Raw genomic sequence first — 24,959 nt, 5'->3', positions numbered from 1 at the left:
TGACTTGTACTCAGTCAGAAACAGATTATATGAAGTCCATTAACTGCCTGCAGGAAGAAAGAGTATTATGAAGCATATATAAAATCCCAGAAGGAATAGTTACTGACCTAGAATGACCCACATTTGTCCAAGAAAAAGAATAAAAATCACCACCAGCCCTTAATTTTCCTATTATGTACAGACTATTTATTTTTAAATACCATATATACGCATGCCTACACATACAAAATATGTGTTAATATTTTAAATTTCTAGTAATTATTAACAATGAACTATTTTCTATTATAAATGAGTTTGGGGCTTTTTTTTAATGGGATTGTCTTAGCCCTCACTGGCTTCTATATCCAGTAACAATTGCCTCCACCTCCCAAGTGCTAGGAAAATCAAATCTGGGTTTTCATCTCTGGAAAATGGAGATAATATCACTGTCTTATGAGTTTATGGTCATATTTAAATGATAAAAATCCCTGTATATCTCACATAAATTTTTATTATGTGAGCACCCAATAAATAAAATACCATACAAAAATCAGATCTCATGGTGGGAGAAGGGGTAGCAGGGGAAAAACAAAGGAGGAGGCAACGAGGCTCCATAGGAAATGTATTCATTACCTTACTCATGTAACTATAACCTTTCTGTACAGTATTTTTACAATAAAAATAAACCAAAAAATGTTAACACAAATGAAAAAAAAATCAGATCTCAGTTGCTTGAGTAGTTAGGATTATAGATGTGAACCACTGGCTCCTGGCTTAATATAACAAAATTTTAAATGATATAGTCAATATTCTTCCCTAGATCAGATCTACACTAACCAGCCAGTAAATTAAATCAGCCTCAAAGGAGACAGATGTCTAATTGATTAAAACACACCACAGACTATAACTGTATAGTAGAATACATAATTTTGTTTATGGAATAGGTATATATATATATTAATGCTCACAAAACAAAAATATAGTAATATAAATATATGAAATATAAAACAAAGAGACAGATATATGCTAATTATGCAAATAACTTATTTGTCTACTTAAAGTTCTATTCAGTGAATTATTTCTATTTGACAGCTGAAGAAAATGACACTACAAGATGTCATATAATTTGACAGACAGATCATGCAACTAGTAAGTAGCACATCTTGGATTAAATCAACATCTGTGTACCTCAGAGTTGTCTTTTTTTTTCTTTGCCAATTCTAGGTCTTGAAATCAAGGGCCTGGGAGCTGTTCCTGAACCTCTTTGTGCTCTACCACTTGAGCCACAGCTACACTTCTAGCTTTTTTTTTTTGAGTAGCTTATTGAAGATAAGAATCTCACCAACTTTCCTGCCCAGAAATGAGCCACTGGCACCCAGCAAAGTTACCTCTTTACTCATGATGATGTATATTCCTCCCAGGAATGAAAACAAACAATGTGCCATGACATTGAGAATTATTTTAAGGTCTGCTACTGTTAATAGTAGCCATTGGTACTACAATAGTATTAAACTTGGGAGAAATGTATGACACCCTGATTCTTTCTTTCAACAACTAAGTTAATTTCTGAAGGCATCAATATCTAAGATAGATAGATACATAGATAGATACATAGATACGTAGATAGATAGATATGTAGATAGATACACAGATAGGTGAAAGCTAGGTATAGGTAGATCTGTTTGTCTGTCTAGAGATGTGGGGAGGGAAAATAGGGAAGAAGGTAAAAGAAGAGAAGAGGGAGGAGGAGGAGGAGAAGGGGAAAGATAAGGAAGAGGGGAGAAAGGGTGAGAAAATTGGACTTGGTTAGTTTGGAAGGTTTTCTGGACTAAGGTATCCTATTAAATTCTAGGGCTCTCATTTAAGAATGAAATATTGCAAAATGACCATCTCACACGCTATTCCAACAATATTCTTGATGTGCCGCCAGTTGATCATGCCCCCTGGGATGCCTGGACATACAGAGGACTACCTTACCTGTAAATGAATGGAGCCACCGTGGCAGTATTCGGGTGACTGTGTTGCTGCTGCTGAGGGAGTTGGACAGCACCATTTCCTGTGCTCTGCCCACTGCTTTGTGCTGATTGTCCCATACAGGAACTGGAGGGAGAAGCGTGGCCAGCTTCCCTTCCCTCCAAGGGAACGGGGAAACTGGATGTGCTTGCTTTCTCTGAGGTTATGGGTTTGGGTAAGGACTGGGAAGGGCTTCCCTTGGTAGTCCTGAATTTTTCTGACTCTTTGCTTGCTGTGCTGCCTGGTGAAATGGTTTGCTTTGCTGTTGGCACCTTCGAGCCAGGTTTTGGAATCCCACTGGAAGATGGAATTAGGCTTTCCTTCTTGGCTGCTGGTGTCTTACTGCCCTTTGGGATCAAGCTTGCAATCTTAGAGGTCTTTTTTGGAGCTGTCTCGGTCAACTGATCCTTTTCTTCCTTGACTGGTTTTTCGGTGCACACCTTACTTTTGTCTCTGTTCTTTTCCTCTTTTTCTTTTGGCTGTAGCAAAGACTTTTTATTGCTGAGATTTTTGCTTCCAGCCTTCGGAGGGGTCAATTTAGGTGACACTTTGGGACTGCTGTTTGTGGAGCCACCACTAGTCAGAGCAGGGTTAAAACTTTCTATCTCACCAGATTCAGAAAAGACATCATCATCCTTCCCACCATCACCGAGTCCTGAACTGGAAGACTGCGGGGGACGTAATGCAGTCCGGGCATTGACCAACTTGAATTTTTCAAGCATGGATTTCTGTCCTGTGGGAGCAGTTTTGACTCCTTCTGAGACAGGTGGCTTCAATCTGTCTGAAGATGGTGTGGGGGAGGTGGCTGGGCTTGACTGCTTCACAGTCAACATGGTAGACGTGGCACTGTGCTTGACATTCATGGACTTGCTGCGCCATGGTTTGCTGGCACTCGGAGAAGGGATAGCAGAGGCAGGGGGCTGCCCAGCCATGCTGGGAGGCGGTACATTACCATTTATACCTGAAGGTGGCTGAGGTCCTTTGGAGGATTCTGAACATGGTTAAGGGAGAAATAAAGAAAAGCCAATTAGTCTTGATCATTTGTGTCACAACATTAAGCTCTTCACTATAGATACATAGAATTGTCTCTCCTCTTAACTGAAGAGAGAACAGTGTGGCATTTATGACTCCTATTAGGTGATTTTCCCATCTGTCAAAACATGCAGAGTATTCGAAAGGTATTGATTTTGGAGAAGTATGCTTTTTTCCACTCTGAAATTACTTTTCAAATTGCTTTGCTAATCACTGATAGCATCAGGTAAATAAAACAGTACCCAGTCCCTGTGTGATTCTTTGTATTTTTCCAGCTAACATTATAGCCCCTAGATTAAGTAGATATTCTTCATTGCCTTGTCAGAATCTGTTAGGGAATTAATATGGAGAAGTTCCTTTAACATACGATCTGATTAAAAATGCTAATGAATCATGATTTATCTTTTTTGTTAGTTATTTCTTTATGTAAGGTATTTGTTGAAATTTATGCTGCTGTAGGGCAGATAATCTAGTTGATCCATCTCTATCTTTATCTTTATAATAATCCTATAAGTCATGTATTAATATGATTTCCATTTTATAGATACAGCAACAAAGGCAAAGAGACTAAAGCAGTTGTTCAAAGTCACACAGCCTAGATTTCACCTGACTTCATAGACTGTGCTCTTGACCAGTAAATCTGCAACTTTTGGCAATAATCTTTAAGGGAAAAAGAAATAATTAAATTAGAGAATCTGATACTGTTAAACCTAATAGATGATGAAAAATAGAAATAAAACTTTTCATAGTTAAATGATCAAGAGAGGTACTGTGAGGAATGTTCTTTTCTCAATGTTCCAGAACTTGGCCTCATTACAGTTTATTATACAGTCATAATGTGAAACCATAATGCTTACATTTTAAATGCTTTTTTCAAAAAGTCAAAAGTCATGCCACACAGTATGTAATCAAGTCAAGTTGTCAAGATAATATTCACTTGAATATAAAAATATAGAAAATCACAGTTGTCAAGTTAATGCCACCTCAATTACAGAGATTCCAATGGAGAGAGTTTTTCCTCCAAATATGTATTACACACAGTCTAGGGCAATAGTCTTTCTAAAAATAATAATAATCAAAGCCATCTAGTTCCTATATAGCTCTACTCTAAGTTCATTATCTTTGAGTATTTACTGAGTGCCTACTCTATTCAACATACTCCAAGATACATTATAGTCTTGTTGAAAAAATAAAAGAGCTATAAAAGATAAATGCTAAGTATAATGGATGATAAATGACTAGAACACTAGAAGGAAAATGCTGGAGAAGATCCTAGATGGACAAGACCATAGAAGTCACACAATTAGATCATGATGGACAATATAAGGGTGATGTGTAGGCTTTCAAATCAAATGGAACCTTTATAAACTTTTCTAAAAAATTATGTCAGAAATATGTAGGGGTATATATCGAGATATTAATTTGGGAAGAAACACAGTCCCTCCAAATCAAAGCCTAAGATTAATTATTTCATTGAGTCATTATTTTATTTTCTTACATTGATATCAAAAGTTATTTGTAAGCTGGGTGTCTGTAATCTTAGCTACTCAGGAGGCTAACATCTGAGGATTGCAGTTTGAAGCCAGACAGGACAGGAATGTCTGTGAGAATCTTATCTCCAATTAATCACCAAAAAGCTGGAAGTGGAGATGTGGCTCAAGTAATAGAGCACTAGCCTTGAGCATAAATGCTGTGGAATAACACTCAGGTCCTGACTTCAAACCACAAGACCAGCAACCACAACAGAAAAAGTTGTTTGTAAGCTAGGCACCGGTGGCTCCCACCTATAATCCTGGCTACTCAAGAGGCTGAGGGTTGCAGTGAAGCCAGACCAGGAAGTAAAGTCCTTGAGATTCTTTTTTTTTAATTGCGAAAATACTGTACAGAGGGGTTACAATTATGTGGGCAAGATAATGAGTACATTTCTTATCAAGCATTGTTGCCTCTTCCTTTATTTCCCCTTCCCATCCCTTCCCATCTCCCCACCCTCCTCTCTTCATCTCTCCCTCCTTCCCCCATCCCCCGCTCCCACCAAAGTTGTAAAGTTCATTTTCGACATAACGACTTGTACATCTCATTGTTGCAATGGGTCCACCTGTATCCCTAGTTAAAGGATTTGGTATTGACCTTCCCTTCCACAAATTATACCAAATTATACTGACATCAAATACAGTGAAAGCAGGGGTTATACCGTGGGGGAGGGATATAACAAGCAACAAAGAAATCATCTTATAAATATGTTAGAAACAATCGCATGAAAGAAAAAAACATTTATTTCCAATTAACCAACCAAAAGCTGAAAGTGTAGACATGGCTCAAGTAGTAAATTACAGCATTAACCCTGAGTGTAAAAGCTCAGGAAGAGTGCCCAGGCCCTGAGTTCAACCTCAAATACTGATGCATGCACGGAGCACACACAAAGCACACACACACACACACACACACACACAACATATATACACACAAAGTTATTTGTGATATTTCTAGCCCTATCAGGAAAGTCATGTTAATATTACAAATACAATTATATAAACTAACATTCTATTGAAAGTTGTTAAATGTCATTATTTCCCAACCAAATGAGTTGGGAAGTGCTCACATTTCTAATTCACATTGATAGCAACCAAAGCTTAGTAAGCCTAAACGACTCATCCCAGTGGTGCACAGCAAATGTGAATTATGAAGGGCTATTTTTTGATTCCACACTGTGTGATTGTATGATTAACACAGGTTATTTGACATTTTAAGTGGCTAGAAGTCGTTCTCCGAGGAGCATACATGTAATTTAGGGATCTTACTGAATGTACACTGTGATTATGTCAGTCTGAATGGGCTGGGAGATTCTCCATTCCTAACAAGCTGCCTGGAGATGTGAGTGATAAGGGTCACAGACCATGTTTTGGTTAAACTAATTCCTAGGTCATGAAAATTATTTCTCTTAATGGTATCCACATTGTCTAAATCCATTAAGTGTTCTATAATGAAGAGTATGAATATTTTTCACTCTTCAAACTTTCAGAACCTTGGTCAGCTCTGAGTTCATCTTGATGGTTACAGCTTCATGGAAATAAAGGAAAAATATCACCAATAACAAAGCAAGATCTTCAGATTTTTCTAGTGTTGTGTTTGCTTTTCACTTTATTTGAACCACCAATTTACTGTGAATCTACTGTGTATTTCCATCTACAGTAGTGAAGTCCAAAAACTTCTATCCTTGAGTGGCTCGAAGGTTTTAGTAGGAATGAGAGAAAAGGGTAGGAAAGTATCAGTCAAGATGCTTTGTAAGTAGCTGGTAGACAAAGAAAGTAAAAGGTTGTGTTCTTCCTCTAGAAGAGAAACCAAGCTGAGGGCACTGACTAGATAGACTGCTATAAAAGTTCAAGTACAGCAAAGGAATTTGAACACACTTCTAAATGAGACAAGAGGGACTCAAGATTATGGCACCCTCATCCAACACACAGTAATGGTCATAGGAACAGCTGCAGAATTATTCTCAGTGGAGCACACACAGTATAAGGCTCTTCTCCATTCATGACTCGAAATCCATCCCCAGCCTATCTCTGCACAGCAGCAATGAGGTGTTTCAGGTTTCATTAATAGGGTAAATCACAGGTCGTTGAACATCATGAAGACACTGGAATGGTAAGAGTCTCCCAGGACTCCTCAGAACTAAGGGTGCAGAACAACACAGCTGAAATGGAAGCATCCGTGGCTTCTCCAGGGTAGCTGCAGTACAAATCCCAGGCTCTTCCTCTTTCATACTAAATAATCACTACCTTGCACCCAATGACATATTTCTGAACACTGATAACTCCTGCTATGGAGAAAAGACACTTAATTCACAAATACAGTAGCATTCCTGCAATGAATTTGTGTTTTGCATTTTCCTGGTCTTTCTCTGCTTGCCACCCTGCCTGTTCTCCCTGAACTCCAAAAAGCCATTTTCTTTCCACCTGGTTCCATCTCCACATCCATCATCAACAACTCCACCATAACCAAATATCAGCACTCACCAATTACGTGCTTTATTCTGAGCACTTTGTAAGCTGAATATCCTACTGAATACAAGAAAGCTTTGGCATCTAGGATCTCTAAGGAAGGAAGGAAACGTTTGAGCAATATGAGATGGCAATCAGTATGGTAGGTGATTAATGTATCAAATAGCAGTTTGGCTCACAATACCCAAAACTTTGGGAAAAAGTAGAAAAAGTAGCATTCTAATGCAAATGTGTCTTATTGCTATCTTTTCCTTAACACATAGTCTTGCAAGAATGATTATTGTGTGAAATGTCTATTTTATGATGACATAATGGTATTGCAAGGATTTTTGTTCAGGTTTCTACCACATCATTTGCAAAGTAAGAGTGCCACTCTGTGGAGGGCTGGGGAATTTAGGTATGTTTCCATTCACCAGCCAGTCATTTTCTTTCAAGTATGCAATTTGCATTCAGGTAAGCATAATGCATGAACACTTCAATATGCATGTATGTATATGTAAAGAAATAGCATATATGACCAAGACTAGTTACCTTTCATAAACTAATATATTCCTAGTTGTGTTAACTTGTGAAAACTTTTTAAATCCGTGAAATTACAATATTGACATCACATTTTAGGCTTGTGTAAGTACTAAGTGATAAGGAAAAGAGTTGTAGAAAGATGCATAATCAAATCATCAGGAAAGTCACATAAGTAAGATTCATTTGCATTACTTTGAAAAGCAGATGAAACAGTTCAGTTCCTTTTGGTAAATTCAGAATAATTAAGACAGAAAAGTGCTTAAGAGCAAAATCTCTGTGTTTTAGCAGATAATGAGTGGCTGAAATTCCATGACTAATGCTAAATTCACATGAACTCTACTAGTTTCAAACTATTGGGCTAAGATGTTTGTAAATCCTTGGAGTCAGTCCTACTAATTTTATGCTGAGTACATATTAAAGTAAAAGCTTCCACAGCAAGAAATGCTTGATTCGAATCCAGGGAGAAAGAAGGAACTCTCCTCTTCAACAAATGTTCAAGTTCCACATAAGAATCATTTGGAAGAAAGAGTGCAAATATGGCAGCATTCTCTCTGGTGCTGTGGCATGTCTCCTAGCAACAGGAAATACATCTCTCCTCTAAGGAATTCAGTCTAGTGACATATGTTTGTAGGTCAAAATCCAGAAATTTGATTTCCAATAAAACTAGGAAATTTACATTCTTAATCATTTTAAACCTCTTTGGCAAGTTCCATATTTATAGCAGGTTTGGTAATACAAGAATGATCTCTTAAGCTCATTTCAAGCATGCAAACTATATGCCCAAATGAATCTGGTATGAGTTTGGGATTTAACCTGTCTTTGAAGCGTGTCTCTAACTAGAGTACTCTTACAGAACACATGGGCAAATGGATAAATGGTGGTGTCAGAATGCATCATTCATTGTCATTTTCTAAACAGCAGGTATCAGAAGAGGGAAGTAAAGTACTCTTAAAGAAAGGCTTTACAAAAGATGCTATCTTCATTTCACCATTTGTTCTGTGAGAAATTCGTTTCTACAATTCATTCAGACATGCCTCTAAGATGACATTTCATGCTATTGGGATATTTCTATTTCAGCCTTCTCTGCTAGTAATGATTTATGACAATGTTCACTGATATTTTAATTCATTTGGTGAGATGATCAAATGAGCACACATTTTTCAGAATTGCTTTATTACTGAAATGACATTGGATGAATCTTTGCAAGATCAGTTTAGGATTCACTACTGATTTTTTTTCATCAGATATCACACCATTTGCAAATAAACTATTGCTTTTTGTTTTTTTATTTTTTTAAAAAAATTATACAAAGGAAAACTACAACACTTTGAACAGTTTGTTTCTCTTCAATGGGGAAATGAAATAGTTTCAAGTGGGAATTACCCTTTACTATCTATTATACATTTTATACACTCCAGAACTGACTCATAGTTTATCATGTAGGACTTGGAAATGAAAGCAAATAGCATATTTCTACTTAGAAGCATCCAGAAAGCATCTTATAGATAATTTTTCATTTGAAAAGGTTAAATCAAGCATCTTAATTTAAAATGCACAGGAAACTGTAAATGAATTTTCACATAATACATGTTTTATGTGTTCTTACAATTTAAAACAACGGATTGGATATGAAAAAGCTTGACATGATTAAGAAAACAGTATTAGATCTACTGCCACAATGTATCCCTATAGTTAATAGAAAATGGGATGTGATATTAAAATATATACATACAAGATGGCCTTATTATATCAAGCAATGAAATTAAACTATATAGAAATTTGTTGCCCACATTTGATGTATAATAAGTATCTATGAATGTGTGATCTCACATTTCAAATGTTTGGGAATTGTATTTTATTATTGTGAAAATACTATACAGAGTGGTTACAATTACATGGACAAGGTAATGAGTACATTTCTTATCAAGCATTGTTGCCTCCTCCTTTGTTTTCCCTTCCCATCCCTTCCTATCATCTCCCACCCCACACCCACCCTCGACCCCCTTCCCCAGCCAAAGTTGTAAAGTTCAATAACGACTTGTACATCTCATTGTTGCAATGGGTTCACCTGTATCCCTCCCTATTTAAACGGTTTGTTTTTGCCCTTCTCCTCCACAAATTATACCAACATCAAATACAGTGAATGCAGGGGTTATACCAACATCAAATACAGTGAATGCAGGGGTTATACCATGGGGGAGGGACATACAAAGCAACAAAGAAATCATCTTATAAATATGATAGAAACAATCGCATGAAAGAAAAAAACATTTGAATACTTATCTTGGGGTTCATTTCACCTAACATCAACTTATCTGACTGTTTCTGTTTGTCTCAGACATATACTAGTTATTGCAAAAAGGGAAACCATGGGACCTATGTTTCTTTGGGCTTGGCTTACTTCACTTAATATATTTTGTTCCAAGTCTTTCCATTTCCTAACAAATGGGGCATTTTCATTCTTTCTGATGGAGGCAGAGAATTCCATTGTGTATATATACCACATTTTCTTGATCCATTCATCTACTGAGGGGCATTTGGGTTGGTTCCATATCTTAACTATGGTAAATCATGCTGCAATAAACATAGTTGTGCTGGTAGCTTTAGTATGGTCTTGTTTGTAGTAAATGTCTGAGATAAGCACAGAAGGTCAGATAAGATGATGTTAGGCAAAATGAACCCCAAGATAAGGGCACAAGTGGTTTTTACTTTCTTGCTATTGCTTCTAATATATTTATACGGTGATTGTTTTATTACGTTGTATGTCTCCCCCCCCACACACACAGTATAACCCCTGTTTCCACTGTATTTGATGTTGGTGAAATTTGGGTAGGGGAAGGGAAAACACCAAATTGTTTAAATAGGGATATAGGTGGACCCATTGCAACAATGAGATGTAAAATGCTATGTTGAAAAACAAACTTCAGAGTTCTTGATTATAGACATTCTAACTGGGGTGAGGTGGTATCTCAGTGTTGTTTTGATTTGCATTCCTTTTATGGCTAGAGAGATTGAGCATTTCTTCATGTGTCTATTGACCATCCTTCTTTCCTCTTCAGAGAAGTTTCTCTTTAAGTCTTTAGCCCACTTATTTATTGGGCAGTTGTTTCTTTGAGGATTTGTTGTTGGGGGATTTAATTTTTTGAGTTCCAGGTATATTTTAGATATGTGACCCTTGTCCGTTGTAGGGATAGTGAAAATCTTCTCCCAATCTGTGGGCTTTCTATTGCTAGCTTGTCCTTTGCCATGGGATACAGGTGGACCCATTGCAGCAATGAAATATACAAGATGCTATGCTGAAAAACGAACTTTACAACTATGGCAGGGTGGGGGGATGGATGGTAAGGCGAAACAAAGGAGGAAACAAAAATGCTTGATAAGAAATGTACTCATTACCTTGATCATGTAATTGTAACCCCTCTGTACGGTATTTTTACAATAAAATAACTTATTAAAAAATTCTTGTCTTTTGTTCATATGTATCTAAGCAATTGACTATAACGATCATATATGTGACGTCTGTCTCCACCTTGTGGTTATTATAAATATTGCTATGTTCTAATTTTATACTACCAGACACATCCTTAAGAGATTCAGCAGCCATGAAGACTTTTCATTCTGGTGTATGTTCAGGATTTTCCTTTGAAAGGCTGTCATATTACACAAACTTTTAGACATATATAATAGTCAAGCACTAGTTTATTTAGAGAAGCTCTAAGTCAAAATTATTAGTATTTTGTCAAAATGTATCACTGAATATCTAGTAGTTTAAATGAATACTGCAGTAGTAATCAAACATATCTTATTCATAAACTTATCAACTCTGCTTGAAATTCCATAAGATATGATTGAAGTATTAACACTGAACATTTAGGACACTTTTTCCATACTGAGGCTTGAATTCTGGGGGTGTGCACTGTCCTTTAGTTTTTCATTCAAGCTCCACTCCTGGACTTTTGGTAGTTTATTGGTGATAAAAGAATCTCTTAACTTTCCTTCCCAGGCTAGGTTTGAACTGCAATCCTCAGATATCAGCCTCTTGAGTAATAGGATTACAGGCATGAGCTACCAGTGCCCAGCACTAGGACACTGTTGAAGAAGTCCATAAAATAAAGAAAAATGTGTTTGTCTTTTCATTGAAAAACACTCTCTTTTCTTCCCAGGAAAAGTATACATTTTCAGTGATATTTATTAGATCTTAAATCAAAGACTGTATTCTGTAATTTAAAGAGAAACCCCTACTATTATTTTCCAAATACACACTTTTTCTTCTCTTCTTGTCCCATTTGATCTAAGAGATAGGAATATATTCAGGGAGCAAAACACACTTGTCTGTGCTAAGGGTTTCAAGTTTGCACAGGTTTTGTTCCATTTGTAAAGGAAGACAGTCGCAAAAGTTTATATGAGGGGCTGGGAAGGTGGCTCAGTGGTAGAGTGCTTGCCTTGCATGCCTGAGGCCCTGGGTTCGATTCCTCAGCACCCCATAAACAAAAAGAAAAAAACCAGAAGTGGCGCTGTGGCTCAAATGGTAGAGCACTAGCCTTGAGCTGAAGAGCTGAGGGACAGCGCCCAGGCCCAGAGTTCAGGCCCCAAAACCAGATCTCCCCCCATAAAAGGAAATATGATTGATAGAGTACTCCATCAATTTATGAATAACTGAAAGCTGTCTGATTACCTAAATGAAACTATTTACAATGAGTTTATGTAAGAGTTCATAGTTCATTATTCAAGAGCATTTTGTGAATGGCTTGGTTTAATAAAACTCCATATGCTGTTTCATATGGGGCTCAGTACCATGAAGAGTTAAAAAAAAGTCCATGGCTTTAAAAATACTCGGAAAAGCAGCAGGGCACTCTTGTCACTCCACTAGCCACAGGACTCAGGAATCAGTGCAAAATCTTAGTTCCCTGATGACCCAGGTGAGGGCTGCCCATCCTTCTCAGCTCTGCTGGGAAAGGTCTCGAATTAACACCCCTTTAAATGCTCACTTCACCTATTCCAGAAAGCTGAGTGCAATCTAGACAACTGAAAATCTGTGTTTAACACAGACTTCCAGTGGTTGTTCTTGACTTCCTATTGATATGATGACTTGATATTTATATTAGGTACTACTTACTGTTAAAAACTCTGTAAACATGAATAACTTGTCTGGGGAAAACTGGTCTCAAATAATTCTGAGGGTGTTGCTTTCTAAGGTAAATACCTACCACTTCCTCAGATCTTTATCGCACTTATGTTAGCCATCAAAAGGATTCAAATAAAGTTAATATAAACCATATAACTTTATATAGCAATATGGTTTATAAGAGAAAACTGTCTAATCATAGCTATAGTTTTTATCCAGATATCATAAAACTATATTAAATATAAAACACAAAAGGCATAAACATGCTGTATGCTTGCATCGAGGAAGATTTTTGTGTGTGTGAAATAGATTTATGTTCAGGTTACATAATTATCTACTTTAAAATGCAAAAGCTTACTTTCTTAAAATGCTCTTCAGATAAAAAGAATCCTAAAGCAAGGTTGAATCCAGGAGGAGAGTTAGGAAACACATGAAAATTCCACTGGTACCAGGTTCATTGCCAAAGCTGTTCTACCATTCACATATTAAATTTAAAGTGTTAGTGAACAAGCCTCGGATGGCTTTGGGCTGTAATGACACAACAATGAATGCTTACCTTTTTCATTTCCATTTGCATAATTGGGAGGCTTGTTCTTGTCAATGCTGTTGAAGCTCTGACTTCTCCTATTTAGATTAGAGGCTCCTTGGCCCTTGCTGCTGCTGCCTGCAGCCGGCACCCTAGAGGGTCCTGGAAGCCTGAAATAACATGAGAACAATTACATCATTATCTTACATTTCAAAAATAAGGAGAAAGGGATTCTGGGCAGGAAAGAGTAAATGGGAAAACCACAACATAGTATCTTCTAAAATGTACCTAGCAGAAAATGGTAGTTTAACAAATAGCTAAACAAAAAGTCTAGAGATTATCAGAAAACTCTTGCTTCACTTTTCACAAACCGTGGCACCAAAGATTAATGACAGGGAAAGATTAAAGTACAGTGACCTTCCTCTAACCAGATACTTACTCCTCCATTCCAGATGAATAAAACTTGGCCTTAAAAAATATCAAAACAACTACATGTAAAGGAAATCAAAACAATACCATTTAATCATTGTTAGGTTGTCAGCCTATCAGCTAATTGAAGTTATTCTTAAGGTTTTATGCAAGGGATGGGGTGCTGTTTATCTTAGATGGCTGTGTTCTAAGCCTTGTAAGTAAATAATGACTGGGATAAAGTTATCAAACAAATGGTAAATAAAAAATATTGACTGACTGTCTATGATAGTAAAGCTTTCCTAATTAAAACATGGTGCTGAGAATGTCATGTTAATTTGTATTTGACTGTGTTACCTCATGTGAAAACTTTCATTCTGATCATCTAGACTTTCACTGGTGATCTTGCAAGAATGACCACATGATCACATAGCAGATATGACAAGACAGAAGAAAAGGCTTAGAAGAGGAAGACCTAATAGAATGACAATATAAAATTTATTTCTAGTGAGAAAAGTCTTAGCTACTCCATTTGTGAAGAACAAGCCAGGAGGAAAGAGATGATGTAATGTTATTTCATTTGGATTATAGCTTAAATATTACTTTGAGTCCTTTTCCCTTTGTAATTTCAATTATTATTTCATGAGATATGTTTAACTTTTTATTTTATACTACTATTATATAAAGAATATTCATAGCCAACTCAAAACATTGAGAATTACTTTTAAAAAGTAATATTGGCAATCTAGGATCTATTTAAGAAACGACGATTGCCAACCTCTTTGTTGGTATTTGCTGCCCCCAAGTGAGTAACACTGTGTACTACTTTGAAAACTCCTTTTCTCAAAGGAAAACTGACAAAGCAATCCAAAGATCATAAACAGTGCATTAAATTTTTTACAGGTCTCCTCTAATAAACTTTTATGAACAAGTTGTTTGTATCTGTCATATATCAAAATTGCACTATCCATAATTAAATTTGAACTTGTGTTGATAATAACGCATATTATTTCTGCAGATTGTTTAAGAAACCAAACCCTTAGAAAATATAAATGCTTTTACAACAGAAATAAGTATTGTAAAATGGAATGTGCATTAGAAAGATGCAAATGCTCACATTAAAGAAATGTTGATGTCTTAGAACAGATAAGAGCTTCAAAATCTTGACTATATTTTCGAGATTAAATACATGTGGCTAATAAATATTCCCTTCAGCTATTTGGCTAATTAGAGGTTGTGTCATACACAAGATTAGAATTTTTTCCAAATGACTCCAGCATTTAACTTTTACTCAATTGGACCTATAAGGATTTGTAAGTACAGCAAAACAACACAGACACTAGGAATTTACAGTACCAGTGACTGTGATCTGCTGAAAGAACTCAATTAATTAATTGGATCAAATTACCTAATCATAATAAATCTGAGAACAATTCCTGAAGACATAACCATAGACTTAGAAATTTCACTTCAGACTCACATATGCAAACAAATTTTGTCACACAACTTGCCCTGCTTATAATGGAACTCAGTTGTTTCTAGAAAGCAATTAAAATACATTTTAGTCTTTGATGTGCCCCATGAAGCTAAGTGATCTTCAGTTCTCAGAAGAACAAATGAAAACAAATTACAAAAAACAAATTTGCTCTTCTCATTACCCTAATTTGACAGGCAGCCAGAGGCTCCAGGTCATTCATCAAAATAATTAAAAGGGAATTGAGATGAAGAAAACAAGGAAAAGAGAGAGAGAGAGAATATGAGAGAGAATGTGCATCTTTCATGTCCAAGTTTTATAAGGAGTGATAAAGATGCTAAGAATACAGAGCAGGTCACTGTTTCTTATACCTCCTAAGTCATGTTAATTCATTATAACTTTTAATTAAGTACAATTTATAGACTATTTCTCCAGAATCATTTTAACTCTTAAGAAAATTAAGGCAGGGAACCACAGCCAGAGAGAAAGGCAACTACCTCTGGTCAAGGCATCAGAAGCAGTCTTTGTGGCCAAGCAGTGCACATTATGGCTCATTAATGGAGTCATGACTAATACAGCACCATCGGATAGCTCCCCAATGAGCTATCCGATGAGCCAAAGAATCGCACAATAACTGGAGATGCATTTTTGCTGTGACTTTACTCACTTCTTGTCTACCATCATCCTTCATCAATTTAATTTTCCCAAAACATTTTATATACTATTATTCTCCAAACAGTATATGCTGACATGTGCCTTTTAAATAAACATACCATGAAGAAACAGAAATTTAAACAAGTAAGAGACAGAAGAATTGTCTAGACTGACCTAGTGTGAACTTCTACACCAAAAATCTGCCAGCGTCTCTCTTTAAACATGCAATTTCAACCCATGTCCACATTAAAAATCATTTATAATCTTTTGGTAAAACTTACACATTCTGTGACCTAGAAATAATCATAGGAGTTTCAAGCAATTTCCCCCCCCCTGAATTTCTCTCAACATAGGGAGTAGAATTTATCACAGTATAGCACTACATAAAACTAAATGGAAATAGAAGAAGGCAAACCTAATTAATCACCTAACACACACAGACTTGTCCCTGAGTCTCTGGAGGGAAATCCACTTAGAATTCAGTGCTCTAAAGTTAGCATTCAGGAATGTGTTGGATTTTAAGAAAATTTAGAGGGATACGAAAAAAAGTATCAATGGGCATTTACTTGAATATCACTAATAAGCAATAAATTAGAGATATTCACTGACCTAGTAGGCTTTTTTTGACTGGTTGCAATTCCACTGTGATTAGACTGAGTTGCATATCTGGCTGTCAGACTGTATGAGGAGAAACAGAGAAATTGAATTAAAGAGATTCTTTAAATATGGAAAGAAAGTACAAACTTACATGAAAACTATGAATCAATGAAATGCAATTGGAACACAGGAAAACATGGAGAAAGAACAAATTAATCAGAAAATTAGGATGACATCACATAAACACCATGACCTCTGATTATGAATGTATTATGAAATAATGCTGCACACCTCTACATGTCTGTATTAACCTAAAATGATCGCTATGTGATATTAGTATTTTAATAATATTAGTCAACTTTGGTAGAAACTTTAACCTTTGTAACTGGAGACTTTAGGGAATCAATAAGAAGTAAGAAATTCATGTTCTGAGACACATAGCTAGATCAAGAGACGCAGTGACGTTCACATATTTCTTGTGGTGTGAGTGGAGATTCCCTTCTCATGTGAATTGTGAGGACTTACATAAACCCGCTGGCAGTGAATGCCTAGTATGGAAAGCCTGGAGACGTACTGGCTTCAAGCAGGAACAGTCACATGCAACTATGATACAATTGTTCCATTTGCTTTGTTGACTAGCAGAGGGTATTTCAGCCAAGGGGAAGATAGCTTAGGATAATGATATGTTCTATAAATAATTTTTACTCCACCAAGAGGACTGGTGGGAACATGTAGATCCTTACAACTCTTTGGTTTCAGGAAAACACATTCTCATGGAAGATTTATGGTTCATAGAGAATGTATCTTCTACATGTATTATTATGTCATTCTTTACATATAAATTATTCTTTAATTTTAACTACATTGCGCACCAGCTCAACTGGTCACAAGTATGCCAACCACCTCAGTAACAATAACAGAAAGTAGGTGCATAAATATATGTGTGTGTGTGTGTGTGTGTGTGTGTGTATGCATATATGCTGTCTCAGCACAACAAAATATTACTTTAAAATTAAATTAAAAATAAATGCACCCAATTTTTCCACACTTCCAAAATAAGAAAAAAAAATCTATTGTAAACTTTCTCAGTTAATTTGTCGATCTCAAGATTTACGGAAACAACCCAAAGTTTTAATCTGTGCTATATGCTCTAATCTTGAACGTAAAAACAAGATGATAACGAAACCACATACTTTCAGCTAATTGAAACCACTTATTTATTTTCTTTTGTTATTTTTTAAAGAAATGCAATATTTCTAGCAACTGGGGAAAAAAGCAATGATAAAGTTCCAGGATATTGTAGAATTTAATTAAAAACAACTAGTTTTATGGGCAACGTGTGTTTTCTGATGTGTTGTGAAAGAATACTCTAGTTGCTATGGATGGACTTTGTTCTAAGTCCTCTCACTTCAATTCTTTGACCAGTAGCTGGTTCCTTGCTTCCCTTGGCAGCAGCTGTTTGCTTGGAAAACATCAAAGTTTTGTTCAGTTTGCACTGTTTTCTAATATCTTTAACTATGTTCATTTTTTTGGATCTGTCTTGTTCCAAAATTGTCCACCAAACCCACCCAAATTGCCCACCACCATTCTTTATTTTCTTAATTTCTTTCTTAAGACTTCTTTCCCCCCACATTTAAAGGTAAGATTTTATGCCACTTTGGCTCTGTTCCTCTACCAATGTTATGCTTCCCAACACATGTTAATTTATTTTCTACTGATACTTCAATTAAAATTCTATCTTCCAGAATTAACTTCTTCTTTAATGTGACCAGTTAATAATCTTTGAACTGGACACACAAAGTTCATCATTTGCCTTCTTTTATTCCCTTATAAACCCTTTCAGAGGGTCATGGTAGTTTTTGTCATGCCCGTTTCAAACCACAGAACTGACTTGCACTTTTCCCCTCTCCATTGTTACAGATAAGCTATCAGTATCTACTCATGCTGTTTGCACTTCTACAAATATGTCTACATCTATGTTTTCTTTCCATTCCTGTGCTTACGTACTAATTCCATCTTTCAGCACTTCCAATAGCATCTCTAGCTATAAGAACTAAAAATGCTTTTGATTATTTGATTACTTTTCCTAAATGAACAATTTGGACCAGAAAGGACCACAAAAAAGTATCTAGGCTTTCCTCTTGGATCTGTAGGCAAAGAAAGAAATTTTAAAAGATGAGATTTTCCTTGAAACATGCATAGTAGTAGATTCAATGTAAAGTTTAAAAATCAAAGATCTAGCCGGGTGCCAGTGGCTCATTCCTATAATCCTAGCTACTCAGGAGGCTGACATCTGAGGATTGCGGTTCAAAGCCAGCCCGGGTAGGAAAGTCCATGAAATTCTTATTTCCAATAAACCACCAGAAAACCAGAAGTGGTGCTGTAGTTCAAGTGGTAGAGCGCTCGCCTTGAGCTGAAGAGCTGAGGGACAGCGCTCAGGCCCAGAGTTCAAGCCCCATGACCGACAAAAAAAAAAAATTAAAAAAAATCAAAGATCTTACATTTGTACCTTCAAGTTCAAGTACCTCTAGTACTTAAAATTTCTTAGGCAATATACCAGGTTTGATGTAGGATTTATTAACAATTGTCTAAAAATGATTACTTCAGCCTTAAAATAACTATCTACCTACAGTTCACAGACATTGTAAATCCTCCATATATTCTTTTCTCTCATTTTTTTCAACCATTCTCTTACATGGTTAAAATGTCCACCTATTTAGCATAACTCTTTTGACTGACTCAGAATCTTTGTTTTCAATAGCTCCCTCCCCTTTTCTTACCATTTTTTTCTTTACCACTATATCTAGATTTTTGAAAAATATTTTCCCCATGTGCTTGTAACATAATTTCCCAAGTTCTACATTTAGAATAAGTTAGTAACAAGTCAGGGACAGAGTGAACAAGAACCTGAAGTTTATTAGTAAACCGACACAAAGGAACTTGTAGACACAACTCTGAGGCAAGTTGGGTAAATAAACCAAATAGGAATTATGATCATATTGAGTCTATAGACACCTGAGTTGAAGATTGTATGCTGTTTTTAATCCTGAAATATTGTCAAATGAGACTTAAATAATGGATAGGGGAGAAAATAACAGAACCAAACCTCTGAAGATCCTGTTATGAGACTCTCAAAACTGTGAGCTTAACTAAAGGGAATAATGATCACCTCTCTGAGAAATAAGATGGTCAAGGGAGTTTTTGGGGGGTGGGGACCTTTCCAGAACATGGAAGGGAAGAAGATAAAACTATATGCAGTCTTTTTTTGTGTTGTTTTCAATTTAACTATGGAGCACATTTGGTATTCAAAACAAAGTAGGATCCAAGCACCAGAACTTCCTCTCCCAACTGGTCAAATAATCTTCCTTGTTTCTGTCTTTTCTATTTACCTTTACTCTTGGAGAATACTGTTTGTAAGAATGAAAGTCCCTCTACTGGGGAGTTAGATATTTCTTACTTTTTATACGCAAAGAAATGGAAAAATCACAGTCTGGTTTGGTAGTTCATGTCTCTAATGCATGCTACTCAGAAGGCAGAGAAAGGAGGATCACAGTTTTATGCAGCCAAAGTAGAATTAGTACAAGGATCTACTGGAAAAACTAACAAGGGGTAAAATAACTGCATGAGGCTCTAATATCAACCCTCTTATCTGCCCTTCCCCCTCAAAAACAGAAAGGAGGAAAACACTAAAACAAAATTATACTTCATTATAGCATCCTATTTAACAAAAGAAAGGGTACAAAGAAATAAATTAGAAAATATAAAGCGGTTCATGATGCTTCACACCCCAAGTTTATTTCCAAATTTTATATATTATAAAATAATATGTTAAAAAGGCAAGAATTATACTCAAATTTATTATTAAAGTCTTGAAAGAAATACAAGAACAAAATATTTAATAAATTAAATGAAATATTGCATACATAAATATATGTAACATATTACTTTATATTTACTAATATATGTACACATGTGTATATATGTGTATACATATATTATATGTTCGATATATATATATATATATATATGTAGTACTCAGGGCTTAATGCTTGATAGGCTGCTAAAATATCACAGAATCTCACTCTGACTACTTTTTTGTCCCCACTGGCAGCAAAGGCACAGGCCACAATATCCACATTGCTTTCTGTGGGAATGGAGTTTCTCTCAGTGCAAGAGTACCAGTATCTCAGCCTTCCAAATAGCTTGTTTTGACAAGTACTTACCAGTGTGCCAAACTGTGGGTTGAGGAAGGGTCTTGGGAGCTTTTCCGCCCAAGACTCTCAAACCAAGACTCTCCTCTCTTCAGTTTATGATATACTTTTAAAAGACTTACGTTAAGGATTTTTGTACAAAAGTCCAAATGTAAGTACAGAATAGTTATTAAAGATTTTAAAGACTGAGATATACCAAAATACATCTTTATACTGTATGTATTATACTTGCTTAGGGCAGAAATCAATTATATATTCAAAATTAAGATTTACTGATTTCCTTAAGCTAGATTCTTTCTGAATTGTAAGGATTTTTTTTTCCTCCTGATGGAGATTTGAGAACTGCTATAAAATATTATCACAAGTGAATAATTCTAAGAGACAAGAAGTGTTTAAGCATTTCAGCCAACCTATCTTCTTATTGTATTTCCAGGCCACTTGTGCTCCTTTAAAAAGGACTTGTTTTGCAACTATATACACTTGAGAGTGTGTCACAAAATATATTGTCCTTATATTTCTGTTTTATAAAAAATTTCACAAATTGGTTATTGACTAATCCATATATGACTTAAAAATTTAGCTTTCTCCCCCATGTGTTTTCATTTTTAGTTGCTGAGTGGCTGAAATATCATCCCGATTGCATTTTAGAGAGGTTACTGTGATAATGTAGCTTATTAGTGAAATTCCATATGAAATATATTATAATTTGTCTTATCTTAAATTGTTAAGACAGTTAATAAGACCACCTTCATGGTCTGTATTTGTGAGATATTAAACTAGTAACCAGAGAAGGAGATGCCTGTTTAAGATATTCCACCATCAAAGCCTTGTTTTAAAGGAATGCCAAGCTTCAAGATAAGAAAGAGCTCAGAAAAACAGGTTCACATTTCTCTCACAATAACATCATGAATTAGATTTTCAAAATGCTTTTACTTACATATAGCTCAAGACACTGCTCTATGGACCTTTTTCTATTTATAATTTTCAGCACAGGATAAAATTACATTTCAAGTACATTTAGATATCATTACAAAATTTCATTTCAATGAAATTAAGAGAAAATCAACCCTGAAAATGGACAAATATATTTTGTTAACCTAAAAATGTAAACTATCTTAGGCAAAGACCACCCAGATTAGTGAAAAACTGGATTATTTAATACTTGCAAAGACTTACAAAGTGTTGTAGTCAGCCACAACATATTAATAAGGTATGTAAACAAAAACATCTTTGAGTATCACAATTTGAAAATAATTATGCAAATGTATATTTATAAAGTATGTAAAGATTTTTGGAAAAGCTTATTTAAGTAAGCAGTTGCCAATTATTGTGAAGCACGTCATTATTAGAGTGAGTTTTATATTAAGGGGTGGCTGGGTCTGAAAACTTCTCATGGTAAGTTTTGATTGTCTGCAGGAATAAATGCAGATCATAAAAAATTTACCTTCTGAATCAGAGAGGCTAATCAGAAAGGAGGATATGGTAAGAGAAACAGAAAAAAGAAAAAAAATTGGTAGTAGTGGTACTGGAATTTGAAATCAGGTCTTCACACTAGCTGGACAGCAATTCTATGGTTTGATGTATGCCCCAGTCTTAAGCTCATAACATGAAAGAAAGTACACAATGGATAAGCAGCTTCAACAGATTTTGGAGAAGCAAAATAAAAAGAAGAAGGTTAATGAATCCTTGCTCTATGTACACAGAAGGGCCAAATTAGTACAGAATTGTGGTGAGGAAAACCAGACTAAGAAACTCCTGATGAGCTGAAATGGATATGAAAAATAATTTTCTATCAACCTTGTGATCATTCTGTGGCTACCCATTTTATAAAGAAAAACAGGCATAACAATAACAAAAACTCATCTAGCCATCTGAACAAATTAGCATTTTAAACTATCATAAATGAATAATCCTAGAAAATGCATCTTGATGTGCAGACTCCTTAGTTTCTTTGGACCAATTTTCCCAAGGCATCATAAAATGAGCTTCAAATTCAAAGTTATAGGCCATTTTATCCTTATATGCAAACAAATATCAAGGTTCTTTAGTCTTTCAGAAAGGCTTTCAAAAGGAAAACTGTCAGATATGGCTTGATTATGCATGACTTTATAAGATGTATGTTTAATCAGTCTTTTTTGTTTTTTTTTGTTTTTGTTTTTTTGGTCCATCGTGGGGCTTGAACTCTGGGCCTGGGCACTGTCCCTCAGCTCTTCAGCTCAAGGCTAGCAGTCTACCACTTGAGCCACAGCGCCACTTCCAGTTTGCTGGTGGTTAATTGGACATAAGTGTCATGAACTTTCTTACCTGCGCTCACTGTGAACCTTGATCCTCAGATCTCAGCCTCCTTAGTAAGCTAGGATTACTAGAATTACAGGCATGAGCTACGTTGCCTGGATCAACCTATTTTTTTTCTTTTAATAATATGTGTGTTTTTCAACCTACTCTAAAAGCATAGAATTATTCACGTACACAGAACAGGAACACTGATGATAACAAAATAGAAATGCAGCCGGTCGCCGGTGGCTCACGCCTGTAATCCTAGCTACTCAGGAGGCTGAGATCTGAGGATCATGGTTCAAAGCCAGCCTGGGCAGAAAAGTCCATGAGACTCTGAGCTTCAATAAAAAAAAATCACTAGAAAACAAGAAGTGGCACTCAAGCTAGAGTGCTTGCCTGGAGCAGAAGAGCAAAGGGACAGAGTCCAGGCCCAGAGTTCAAGCCCCCCAGCCGACAAAACAAAAACAAAATAGAAATGCAGATGACAAAGGATAATGTTGTCAGCTGGAGAAAAAGTGTTACACCCACGTTTTAGGCAAAACTCTAAGCCAAAAGATATTCTATAGTTAATAGAAGAAATAATTATATATAAATTATTATATAAATTTACAAAGATACCCAATAAAGGTCCTAAAAGAGTAGAAACACTTCTGGAAGGATTTGCTTACATTTATATCTTTTTAAATTCCTTATGAAAAATTACATACTTAATATATAAAAATTATAATTATATGTATTATGTGTAAACATATAAATTATATATAAATTCATATATTTAAATTAATTGTATATACATTATAAATAATTTCACCCTCTTTCTTTACTGAATAGATGCAGTAGAGCATATCTATATTAAATACTCAACTACCACAACTATTGATATAGTCCTCATCAAACTCCCCTGAAAAAAATCTGTGAGTCATGTGTCAGTACTCTTCCTATTGATCTGCCATTATTTCATGGTAAAGATGTTAACAAGCATAATCTCCTTAACCAGATTTCCTGCATTCATTAAATTAGGCTTTGGGAAAGTGTGCATTTGAAATGACCACTGAATTTTTGTTAGCCTATCTAAAAATTAATATTGGAATCAGTGTCACTATTGCTGTGTATATGGGCATAAACTATTTAGAATGGTGCCTGGAACACGGTGAGGCTGACACATAATTACTCCTATTTATTAGTCTCTCCCTCCTTGGAACACTTACTTCTCTTGCTTGTTCTGATTTATTTCCTTCTTTACAATCTGATTTTTTTCAAATTTTCTACCATGCTATGCTATGTTTCGCTCTAAGCATCGTAGGCTTTTGAACCAAATTGCTTCTCTTCACGTCCACCTACTTCTATCTTTTCCTACCCAGCTTTGGTTGACTGTATTATGTGTGGTGGCCTTATGGATTTTTAAATAAATTCTGTATGTTATGTCCCCACATCTTTGTATTTATAAACTGTACCTATCCTTTAAACTTTCCCCTTGTCATTCCCCACCATTAACCTCAGAAGTATTTCAAAATTAATATGTTGATCTTACTATGTCCCTGTAAAACCTACCCTCCTATATTCTTTTTTCCATTTTAGTTAATAGAAACACCATTTTCCCAACCACTGATACAAACAATGCTGGAGTTTATTTGACCAATTCCATCCCAATTTTTGTCTCCTGGAATGGGTGGCAAGGGATGTACACTCAGAATTAACCTTTTTGTTTTCTCTACTTTCACTATGGCAATCCAGTTTTTGCTCCTCAACATTTTGTTATCACCTTTCCTTCCTTACACTCTCTGTTCTCAGTACAACAAACAGATGCATTTATATCCTTTCTCATCACACACAATACCTTCTTATATTATTAGGGGTCAAAGCAAAAAGCCTACCATATTCACAGAACATGTCAAAGCCTACTGGTCTTTTTCTGAATTATATCCTGATCTTCTGCCTTATTTTTTCTCTGATACAGCATAATTGGAATTTTTTCTTTTTGAAACAAATGAGAGGCTCCTAACTCCAAGTCTGAGTACTTGTTCTTACATTAAAAAAAATACTCTAACCAATGCTTACCAACCAGTAAGCCTCCCATTATCTCAGTAAGGATCTTCCTCAGTTTCCCATTTAAATTCATTAAACATGACTTTTATGTATCTGA

General features: G+C 35.6%; 1 protein-coding gene across 3 annotated transcripts in view; it reads right to left on the bottom strand.

Moving 5' to 3' along the window:
* The window catches only part of Nav3 (neuron navigator 3), a 287,020-nt gene that overhangs the window by 145,020 nt on the left and 117,041 nt on the right, over positions 1-24,959 (bottom strand). For all 3 annotated transcript variants that reach the window (XM_013019548.1, XM_013019554.1, XM_013019559.1), the window contains exons 6-8: positions 16,341-16,409; positions 13,226-13,365; positions 1,957-2,983 (exon numbers count right to left, since the gene is read on the bottom strand). In XM_013019548.1, coding sequence (XP_012875002.1) covers positions 1,957-2,983; positions 13,226-13,365; positions 16,341-16,409 — 1,236 coding nt within the window. The remainder of the gene's footprint in view (positions 1-1,956; positions 2,984-13,225; positions 13,366-16,340; positions 16,410-24,959) is intronic.

The sequence above is a fragment of the Dipodomys ordii genome, unplaced genomic scaffold, assembly GCF_000151885.1.
Source record: "Dipodomys ordii isolate 6190 unplaced genomic scaffold, Dord_2.0 Scaffold3, whole genome shotgun sequence".
Lineage (NCBI taxonomy): Eukaryota > Metazoa > Chordata > Mammalia > Rodentia > Heteromyidae > Dipodomys > Dipodomys ordii.
Note: the sequence above shows the minus strand (reverse complement) of the source record. Positions and strands in the feature narration are given on the sequence as shown.